The 11977-nt window shown below is 32.5% G+C and overlaps 1 protein-coding gene across 4 annotated transcripts in view; it reads left to right on the forward strand.

Moving 5' to 3' along the window:
* The window catches only part of LOC139086003 (uncharacterized), a 43067-nt gene that overhangs the window by 14785 nt on the left and 16305 nt on the right, over nt 1-11977 (forward strand). For 2 of the 4 annotated variants that reach the window (XM_070634260.1, XM_070634263.1), the window contains exons 2-12: nt 3902-4309; nt 5444-5701; nt 6222-6405; nt 6491-6628; nt 6926-7017; nt 7173-7295; nt 8114-8186; nt 8635-8724; nt 8854-9213; nt 10115-10186; nt 10329-11109. In XM_070634260.1, the coding sequence (XP_070490361.1) occupies nt 4150-4309; nt 5444-5701; nt 6222-6405; nt 6491-6628; nt 6926-7017; nt 7173-7295; nt 8114-8186; nt 8635-8724; nt 8854-9213; nt 10115-10186; nt 10329-11109 (2331 nt within the window). In that variant the 5' untranslated portion in view covers nt 3902-4149. Of the gene's footprint in view, nt 1-2846; nt 2968-3901; nt 4310-5443; nt 5702-6221; nt 6406-6490; nt 6629-6925; nt 7018-7172; nt 7296-8113; nt 8187-8634; nt 8725-8853; nt 9214-10114; nt 10187-10328; nt 11110-11977 lie in introns of those variants that run through there. The other 2 variants (XM_070634262.1, XM_070634264.1) reach the window with 2 other exon arrangements.

Here is an 11977-nt window from a genome sequence, read left to right on the forward strand (position 1 = left end):
ACGTGCAAGTTTAGACAGAAGACAGAAGGATGACTGTGGAATTTTTTATAAAAATATTTTTTTACGCTGGGGTTCTTACTTATTTTTAATGCTTCTTTTTCATGAAATAAATAACTGGATACAAGCATTAAAGGGTTGTAATTTGAAGGGGGAATTGGCTGTGCATTTACTTTAATTGTAACAAAAAATTCATAAATCGAGCAAATGGGAATCAAATGTTTGGTAATTTGCTGCATTATTAAACCTGAACGACACAAATGAAGAAGGCTCCACCACGGATCAATAAAGGCTCTGCTATACCTCTTTTATTAACACATGAGAGCAGCTTCCATTTGGCTGCCAGGATGGTTTTCACTTAATCAGTCAGGGATCTCTCAAGATACATTTTGTCTATTTACAAACAATAAATTGAAGCTACCTCCGTACACAAGTCACGTAGGTGTCTTACTGATACGGCTTACATTTAGTTTCATTAAATCCCGAACGACATAATGCTTTAAATTTCATTATTCGCCAGAAAAATTAATCAAAAACTGGATATAGGATTTACTTTCAACGTGGCGACAAAGCGGTGCCATGACGACTATATTGTGTTTCTCAGAAATGAAGCCATGACAAAGCATTTTTCATTTGTGTTGCCCGGGATAGTAATTAAGCATTTCATAATGAAATATGGCTTAAAAATTTTTACATGTTAACACCTAAAGCTTATGCATATGTGTGAAAATGTATTTGATTATTCGTAATCAAGGTAACCGAACCGTATCTTGTTCATTCATTAGAAATACTATGTGACTCCTTAGATTCTATAGCTATATAATCGAAGAAAATATTTTAAAGCACATGCTATAGAAAATAATACAGTTTCATCTAAGATTCTTAAAGCATCTTATTCAGCATGAAAAATATATATCAGATAATAAAATTCTCACAACTTGAGTCATGGCCAAAAAAGTCCTAAAAAGAGCAAATCTTACCCTTTTCTACACAAAAATCCCCATTTCACCTCGTTCTATATCAGTTATCGTAGATACATAAAATCGATGTCAGCTAACTGTCAACTTTCAATTTAAACATCCAACTCATTTAAAATCCATTTCAATCCAGCAGCACATAATTCATCTTATACATACTTCCGAGAAATCGATTTTTTTAAATCCCTCCATTTGTTTATCATCAAAATATTTCCATAACGAAATTTTGTGGATCTTTTCATGCTTATGTTTTCTTTTAAATCATATTTGATGATAAATCTTGCCGTAGTAATCTAAAAACCCACACATTTTTAAGGCGGTATTTTCCATTTTTTAAAAAAAGGAACTTGTTTGTATTAAAAACAAATTGACATTCAGGAATAATAAAATTTGGGATGTATATAAAAAAAATTGGAAATTTCCTGATTGAATGAAAAATTTCAAAATGTCAGTTTGCATTTCAAAAGAACCTAAGGCAGTTGTGGGTAACCTGTGTGTTGCGGTGCATCTTAATGGTAAGCCTCGACTGAAACAACTCAAGATTTACGGTTCGTCGCATCTTTGTAGTGTGCCGCAGCACATAAGTTGCGAACCACTGACCTAACAGAACTCTTCTATCAGCCTTCAATGTTCCAATTTCTCTCAAAAAATAACAAATAAAATCTTGAAACATACAATTTAAATGTATTTTATCATCGTAAGGCTTTTTATAGCCGTCAAGAACTCGTTCAATACTCCAATATATCCAAAGACATGGGAATAGATGATTTACGACAGTGTTAACCGATTAACATTTGAAAAAGAAAATAGAGCAGGAAGTTCTAAAGCTATAAAAATTGAATAAGCCATAAAAAATTGTAAATTTATCAACCAATAAAATTGAACTCGTAAAAAATTCCCAAACGCTTTACGTTATCAATGTTTAAATAGTGTGAAGATAGGAAGATATAAATTGAAAAACAATTGGAAATAAAATTCGAAAACACGTATACTGTGGATAGATATTAAGTGTTTGTTAAAAGACTGACAATTCAATTAGTAATGAGGGGATGATTCCGAGTTCGTAGTTTGATGCTCAGTTGACATGCATTGTTAATGGCGTCTAACAGGCATTATGCATATTAGCTACCATAGAAATGGCCACTTGGATGCCATAAAGCTGCCATGAAGATCTTGAGCCGTTTCCTTAAAAATTTGAATCCAAAAGACAGTAGCTTGGCCATTCTTACTCTTCTTCCTTAACAAACCATGTATATCCTTCAATAGCACACGCCATCTGCGTACGACACCCAAGTATGATGTGTGAAAAAATCAATTTTATGACTTGAAGCACGAAAATTTGTTGAAAATTTCTATTCAAAAAATGAAATGGCACGAATGCAATGTGTTTAGCTAATTCAGCATGTTTGGTTATTGGATTGGATTAAATGATAGAGCAATATCTCGAGAAAAGAAACATAAACATGTGCTGCATTGATAGAAAATTCAAAGCTTTTTTAGTGGATTATTCTGAAAATACAAAAACTATAACTTATTCAGCAACTTTAAATTTATTCATCAAATGAATTTATTTTATGAGTTTTTAGAGATTTATTTCTCTGGATATCCTTTTCGAACGAATTAATACTAGAAAGTTCAAAATAACATGAGATTAACAAATTGAAAATTTTAAGGATTTTTTATTATTTTTTTCTCAAAATTAATCTTATTAAGGATTTTTGTCTGGTATTAAGTCTTTTTACAAATTTCCATTTCAATGATTTTTCCTTTGAGAAAATTTTATTTTTGATGAAAATGTAAATCATGGAGGCATTTCCTTTTGATGTTGCAAAATTTTGTGATTTTTTCGCAAATCAACGCTTGCCATGAATTCAGAAATATATTCAAAATATTTTTGTTTTCTTACTTATTTTTTAAGAAGATTCACAGATTCTGATTGAAGATGAATAAAATTTCAAGGAGCATTAAAGCTAGGCACATGAGTGTCTGTTTGGTAAGAAGAAGAAAGGTATGAATAGTCACTGAGTGCTTTTAAAATTGATGTTGCTTGAAGAAACTCGAATGAAATCATTTGATTAAGGAGCCGTTCCAGTAATAGGACAAATAGCAAGCTTTCGTGATACCACTACATTAAAAGTGGTATGTACCTGTTAGAGTTCACTTGCTACGTAACGCAAACAATTGAGACCACAACTCTGTCATTGTCAAGATTCTGTTAGGGTTTGGAAAGGAGGGCGGGATTGTCATAAAGTTGATTTTTTACTTTTTTAAGGTTACGGAATTGATGAACGGTCCATTATTGAGTTTCTGATCTAAAATTTGATTATTTGGTCATAGGACCGTAGTAGAAATCCACTTGATATCTATAAAGCCTTATTCAATTCTCAGTAATCAGGTAGCTTCTCTGCTTACTTCATTTCATCGTTCACTTTCAATTAAAGCTTAAAAATTACTTAAAAACATTAAATTGTTATCGAAAATAATACGAAAAGTACCCAATCACTATAGTAACGTTCAACAAATGAACCAGCCATAAACTGAATTTAATAATAGCTACACACAAAAAATGTTTTAAATGTTCACCATATTGTTCGCATACTCAAAAAGTTTTCCATTAAAAACGGATTTTTCTTTGTGAAAACAAAAAATTTCCATTAAACTGCATCGATCACCATAAAAAATTAATTCACCAAAAAATCCGCAATCACTCAACATTAATCATACAAAAAAAAAGAATCAGTTGAAATCTACAATTCAAATATGGATAAAATTATAATTGTCAACGAAAGACACAAAAAAGTCTCGAACAATTCACAATGTTATTTTACAATTATTATTTCATATTTAATGTATGTGAATTATTAATTAACTTATATCCTTCTCTCTTTCTCTCTCATCTCAACATGCTCATTATATGAAACTTCCAGCTTCAAGCAACATAAAAAAAGAAATAAATTAAAAAATATTAATAATAGAATAATAACAAAAGAAGGCAGGAAACAGTGAATTTTACAGTGAGTTGCAAGCTTGCATGGTTACACTAAAGAGTTTTTTGAGTAAGCGAGTGAATTGCGATGTTGATGATAATGTGCAGAAAAAAGTGAAAAAAGAAACTAGACGAGGAAAAAGTTTTGTTTAACTATGAAAGTTTTGAAAAGTTCACAACAGCAACAACATGATGCTTGGTGAAGAAATGTTTGGAAAGAATAAAATAAGAAGCCAAAGAATATGTCATAGAGTAGCATTAGTGATAGTATTTCATTTACTGATTTTATTACTACTAGACGATGTAACATGTCAACTGGCATGGTCACCAATTCAAGTTGACTCGGAAAGTGAGTATATACATAAAATGTTTCATATATATATATTCATACATAGATGTTTTCCTCGTTCGTTTGTCGTCCTGAGATGTGATGAAATGTGATCTGAATGGTTGCCATGAGTTTTTTCTGTGGTCATGATGATTTACTCAACTTAATGTCATCATCTAGTTCTTTTTTATAGTCTAATGAAATGAGTTTTAGAGATGAATTATATTTGCTTCTAGTTTCGTGACTTTTTTGAGGAGTTCTACAACGTTTCCTTAGTGATCTTATCTTCATGTCATATAATATGTAAGAGCATGCACTATTTTAGTCATTACACTTCAAGCAAGTGATGGACAGCCTTTCAGTTTTTCGCGACACACCTTGATGGCAAGCCTCGATCGAAACCCCATATGGCATATGCCTCATGACACACAAGTTGCTCACCACTGCCTAAAACTCTTCAAACTTTAATATTCATTAAGACTCTCGTTGATCCTTAGCAAGTTCCTTGATTGTTATTGCAAAAAGTTGCCAACTTACAGTATACATCTCTAAGATAAAGCTACACTCTAACCCAAGCATGTTTCCCACATATTTCCAACTCTAAATACACACATAGACTCATGTTGAGCTAATATTTAATATTTAATTTACTTTTTAAATTGCTCACCTGTACCTGATATTTACCCATATTCCATAAATTACTCATAAACCCTCGCCTCAATTTACACGTACTTTTTTAAATGGCAATACTCGACATTCCAAAAAATGAGATAGAGATGGAGAAAAGAACATTCCGATCATGCTTGACTCGCGACAATACTTGTAATTCCATAAAAATAAAAATATATAAAAAGGGATATAAAAATGTGATGCCTTGAAATTATTTATTACATTTTACATCCCTACCGTGTGCCATATCCTCTTTAAGAGCCAAAATGAACATAAAAAATGTGAAACAAAAAACGTATTTCATGTGCATCATCACCATCATCATCATCATTCCTTTTTTCCTACCAATTTACTTTGCCTTTACGTGTCTATAGACACAAACGTATGAAGAAGACATACATATAGTGAAATGGATATACATGTTACCAACCAACGAAAAACTCTATTGTTCAATTTTTTTGTTATTTTTTTCACTATTACTTACAGGTCAAGTGGATTTGTGGACTAGAAAATCCGTAGGTTGCGCATGTTCATGGAAAGATAATGAACATGATCACGCAAAAGACAGCAATGGCAATAAGCATGAGATGTTAGATAAAAATTTAACGCTTCATAATGGACATCATAAGCACGGTCATCAACTCAACCTGAACTGTGCATGCTGTGTAAAAGGCGGCTGTCAATGTGGCGAGCAATCACCAAATCGTTGTTCTCAATGTGGTTTAGAGAATCATTGTTTAAATAGTACGTATCTACTCTATAAATTTGTATCAAATTACTCTTACCACTTTGCACGTATTGCATGAATATTGCATTACATTAAATTGGAGGGGAAGATAGTTAAGCAAAAGAATTCACTAAAGAGAAAGGAAGCACAAGTAGCTATCGGGAATATGGATAATAGATCCTGGATTCTTTTGTATTCAATTCTCGCCTTTTGCACAAATAACTTTTTGGCGATGATATCTGTCTACACAGTCGCAATAACTAACTTTAAATTAATTTATAGAAAGTTTTACATCTTTTGTGAGATTTTCGGATTGTTTTTGGAATCAAAAGTGAATAGTTGTAAGGAATAACTTACAAATTACGTTCATGAATCTAAAAGTAAAGCTTGTGTCTAGTCGTCATTTATGTACACCTCCCAAAGATATTCTTACAATCTTCCCTTCCATTTTATTGCTGTAAATGCGTCATAATCACTTACAGCACTCAAATTGACTGTCATACTTAACCCAACTCATTTTTCAAACTCCCAAAACAGTGTGTAATGTGACCTTAGACTCAAAAAATTTACAAGGCAGTTCGGGACAAACATTCGGTCAAATTCGTAGTCCAACATTGCAGGGGCCTGCTGTGTGTTATTATGCTCTTCGTCCAGCACCGGGTCAACGAGTTGAACTTCAAGTTTACCGCTTATTACAAGTTGGAAAATTTGATGGAAAAAAGTGAGTTTTACGAGGCCATAGGAAGAAATGTCTGCTACATATTAAGACATAAAATTTTAATTTTAATTTTATTCCAAAACGGTAGATGTGAGGGTGGCTTTTTACGATTCAGCGGACTTGATGATGCGGAATATAATGGTGCAGAATTGTGCGGAGTAAATGAGCGATATTCTCCTCCAGCTGTGTTATTTTCAGACGATGGAATAACAACGCTTTTGTTCAAGTAAGTGAAATATTCCAAAAAAAATTATTGTGAGGAAATGCTGTGAACAGGAATTGAAAACTTTTTAAAGCTTAATTTATGAAAAATCAATTATTTAGACAGTTTACATAATGTTCTGTCACTGACTTGATATAATCAATTTTCACTACAATACATCCCCTCCTTCTTTCACTCCGTGCTCAAATTCATTTACATAAAATTTTAATGAAAATTTTCTCTTCGCATTTTCCTCGCAAATTTACTTTTTTTCCCATCAGAAACAAAAAAAAATTAAATAAATATTTTTATTTTCGGTAGGATTACGGAGAAAACAGTTCGATCGCAATTTCTTGCATATTTTAGCTTTACATCGTTATCAAATCCAATTGTGGGCTTTCATCCAAAAGGGGGTGAGTTTGAGCTATGCTATATCGATTTTGAATGAAAATTTACTGCTTCAGTCGGCAGTATTTATGCTGAGAAGCAATATATTTTCTCGTGAAACTGGCTTGGCATGATAATCTATCTACTTTTATCATGTCTTATGTAAACAATAAACTTATAGGTAAAAAGATTGGTTCGACGGATTGTGACTGGTCATATAATGATCATTTATGTCGTGGTCAGGCATCATGTGCGATTGCTAGTCCAGGATTTCCAGGAATTTATGGAAGGAATAAAATATGTCGTAAGTATTATGGCTTTTGTTGCTTATTTTTGAGTAGCCGTGCAGGTCATCTTTGATATATAGCCTCACTCAATTGACACCTTTAACTGACACTATAGCCGGATCACCGTCTCTATAAACAGACTCTCCCCGAGAGTAACTTGAGTGCAATTAATGCGCTGAATGTTCAATTAGAAACCTAACATGTCATGGCAGTTATTCTATGTCTCGGCAGACTAAAGTTAGCAGTTAGATGTTAGTTTCATTCAGAATTGCATACTTCCATTAAATTTAAATTCTGAATCAAATCCCATGATTAAAATTAAATTTAAAAGTTTCCGGAAATTGCACTTTAAGGATGGAAATTCAAACCCATACTCATCATCATCATTGCAGAATCGATTTTATCGACGAACCCTTTCCATCCATTTGAATATCAAAAAAGCTTTTAAGTGTAAGCATCTTCAAAAAATATTGAAAATGTTCAATTTCTAAATTTTGCTCCTTTTCTGAAACTTTTAATCTCCCCATTTAAGTACACATTTCTTGGTAGTTCCAATAGAAATTCTCATTGAAAGGAAGCCGTTATCGATATTAATTTTTCATATAGTAAATAGAAAACTTTTAGGAAAAATTAATTAAATTTTGTTTCGAGAATTTCAAACGAAAAAGTTTAGCATAAACGAGAACTTTGTTTCTTCAGTTTAGTTCCTTTTTTTTCAATAAATATTCCATCCACAAAGCAAATGATTGAATAAAAAATATTGTTATTTTTAGAAGCTCATGAAAAATTCGATTTTAATCTCAACTTTTGCTCTTTTTTTACTTTAAATTACCAGGATATCATATAACGACATCGTCTGTACATACGAAAGTGAAAATAACATTTAATTCCTTGTTACTGCCCCAAGAGTAAGTTTTTTTTTTTTATTTCTATAAACTTAATGTTTATTCAGCCGTTGATGGCACTAACGACCAGCTCCGAGCGATACATCCTAATTACTGATTTTCGGAGAAATCTAATTGTCAACTTGTCTGTTCAGCATATTCCAGCTGATTTAGCTAATTCAGCTTTTATATTCAACATATTTAATGAATTTAACATATTCAAGCCATATAAATGTTGCATGCAGTAGATTTAGAAAAGAATTAGCTAGTCAAGCATATTTTATGTTGGTTCAACACTCAGCAATTTCCCATAATATAAAATAGTCTATTGTCAATAAAAACAACTCCAAGTTTTAATATGTATCACTCGGAACTGATGCGCTCGACAATAACAAAGAATGAATGAAAAAAAGCAGCAGTAAAGTATCATCATGATGATGTTGTATTTAATTACGTTTTATTATTTATTCAGGCATTGTAGCACACATTATATTGCCGTTTATGAGGGACTTACTCCTGGCTCTGAACGACTTGCTACAATTTGCGGGCAGGATAAGAAAGAGTAAGCATAAAAACACAGAATTGATCACGAAAGCGAAAAACTTTTACTTATACAATTTATTATTCTATCTTTTTTTTATCCACTTTCCTTTTTCCATGCCATGCCATACACTACATCGACATATATCAGAGATTTAATTTTCTCAGGTCCAAATATATTAGTTGAATTTAATTCGGGTTATCAAATTCCACCATTCGATTATAATGGCTTCTCAGCAACGCTCACGTTCATCGAAGGTATAACGACTACCCTCACGCCACCGACAATGCCATTTGAGATTGAGCCAGTTCATGTTCATGAACCCCCAAGTGACCATGCAACACCACCGCCAAAGTTTACGCCATGCGATCAGGTGATATCAGAACAATACGGTGGACGCTCAGGACATTTTGATTCACGAACGAGATCGTATGCCAACAGCTGTCGATTAATATTCAAAGGAAAAACTAATGAGGTTGTGCACATTTCGCTCTTCAACTATAGGCTCAAGTATGTATGAAGAATAAAATATTCAGACTTCTTTTTCATTGACACATGTTGCTGACATAAAAAATATATTTTCATCTCCACTTTTTTTTTGAATGGACTATTTCTATAATTGAAGAGGAGGTGAAGATTGTTTTCAGTCTGTCTGTCAATTTTATGATGCTACTTTGTAGAAAAGTTGTTCTTGCATTCATGTTAGGGGTTGTTATCTTTACATTTTTCAAGTGTTTTTCTACGAAAGGAACCAAAATATTAAAAAGGCTAATTTTGTTTTGATTCTGGGAAGTTCGTTCTGGATGTTTGTTTAATGGAGAGTTCTATTGTGTGCCTTGATGAATTGAAATAATAAATAATGTTATTTTTAACTTACAAATATTCATTACTAAAGCTCAAAGGGTTATATAGCCGTTGGCAACCTAATGTGCCATGAACTGCATACACTGGACAGTTTCGATCGAGGCTTAGCATAAAAGTGGGCCTCTTTTTAGTGCCGTAATGGTCTTTATGGACCATGAAAGCATGCTCTTTGCCTGTTAGGGTGGATTACATTCTAAGTATTTTAGTAACTTCTTCTGCTTATAAATTGATTGAATGATAAGAACAATCCATTTCTATTGAAGTGAAAGAAAGCAAGACATTGAACTTCTAGACGACAGACTAATTAATATAATTAAAACTCAGAATAAAGGATTGTGAGTGGGATTTGAACCCACATCCTTTGATTTTTGATTGAATCTTGCACTGAATTAAAAAGGTTTACTGACTTGACTATAAAACACTACTAAGTTTACGCACGTTACTATAAAGCACTACTAAGAAAATGCGCTTAACCTTCCTAGTATCAAACACCTTCATACCATTCTCATACTGAGTTGTTATTATCAAATCATTTTCCTCTTTGTAGATCTACATCATGTCGGAGTGTTATTGAGATAATCGATCCCAATGCACGTAAAAAGTCTCTATTAAAATTATGGTAAATATACATATAAAAGTTGTTTAAAAATAGATTTGGTGATATGATGCCATTACTAATGCTATAGCAAATATCACATTGGAATTTGAATTTACTTTTATTTTCTTTTTCTCTCATATTATTATTTTATTCATGCGTATAGCTCACCGGTAACTAGAAAGGCGAGAAATGAAATGGGAGTTTTTATTCCGCCACAAACGTTCATATCGACCGGAAATCAAATGATTATTGTATTAAGGAGAGCTGGTCCGCCGCAAGATTTAAACGATATTGAATTTGTCGATGGTGCTTTTCTATTTCATAACGAGGAGCAAAGTGGAACATTACAACCATATTCGTTATGTGACATGCATCATTATGGCTTATCATCGCCGGAATATGGTTCGGTTGAAGGACCGGGAACGGAGCATCTGTTTTGGAATGTCGAAGGAAGCTTAAATTGCTCACATTATTTTATACCAGCTGCAAATCAAAGTGTCACATTGACGATTGAGATGCTCGATCGTTTAGGGACGGATAATGATTGTCAAACTGTATGCGGTGATGGTGGATGTCAATGTTTGACGGGACTTAACTCAATTGAGAACATTGATCATTTAATGATGATGACCGATGATAATCAACCAATTAATTGTTTATGTGGAAATTTTCATCCCGATTGGCTTCCAGTATCATTAAGAAGTTGGAGTCCAATTAAATTAGTATACTCAATTGCACGTTACTCATGGAGTACAAAAGGATTTACGTATAGAGCATCCTATAATTTCGTTACGGATGCAATGTGCGGCAGAAAAACATTTACAATGCAATCTGGCGAGCTTCATTCACGCAATTTTTCACAAGCATTTTCACTCAATTCATTTTATCATCAACAATGTTTGTGGATACTAGACTCGAATACTGAGAGGCAGCTCATGATTGAGGTAGGTAGAAAATAAATATCCTGTTGGATATTTTGATATATGAGCTTTTTCTTTTTTCATCTGGAAATAAATGTTGGTAATATATTCACTTTAAGTGAACGCCTGTCTCAGCTCCATATTATTGATATAAGATTGTAGGCAGTGGATGCCATTTTTAGAATTTTACAAATTGATGACTTTAAAGAATTTTCATAAATTATTCCATTAGATGAAAATTTGAATAATTTCCTAAGAAAATTCATCAACATAATTATTGTTTATTCATACAAGGCTTACGCACAAAAAAGCTAATGCTATACATCCTCTAAAGAGTGTATATTTATACGTGTGCCACTTGAATTTCAATTAACTTTGTTGATTTTCCTATAAAACTCGTTAAAATGTTTTCCTAGCTCTAAATTTTCATGTCACATTTTTGGATAGGAATTGTGTGCCAATTAAAGATTTATATGATGTCCCTTAAAGCATACTGCTACGTCATAAATATTAATTTATCTATAGATTCTGTTCTAAATTCGCACGTGTATCTTTAAATTGACACAATTATGGCATAGTAATTTCTTTCTATGACAACCCTGTCACAATGCTTAGAGTATGTACAATATTGGCATGGCACATAATTATGTTGGCAATGCTTTTTGAGTAATCGATGCTAAATCATACGTAAAGTAACCTTGACGACGATTTTATGATTAATTTGTGTCAATTAGATGGATTCATGGCTCCTTGACAGGGTCACATCGGTTGATGTTATAATTATATGGCTATTAAATAGAGCATCCATTCTATAGAAATGGCAGTAATTTAATAAGATATTATATTCGATAACCTTGCTTTCTATTCAATCTATACAAAAGTTCATAATGAA

This window comes from Chironomus tepperi, unplaced genomic scaffold, assembly GCF_022539635.2.
Source record: "Chironomus tepperi strain 1889 unplaced genomic scaffold, CSIRO-AGI_Ctep_v1 contig_85, whole genome shotgun sequence".
Classification (NCBI taxonomy): domain Eukaryota; kingdom Metazoa; phylum Arthropoda; class Insecta; order Diptera; family Chironomidae; genus Chironomus; species Chironomus tepperi.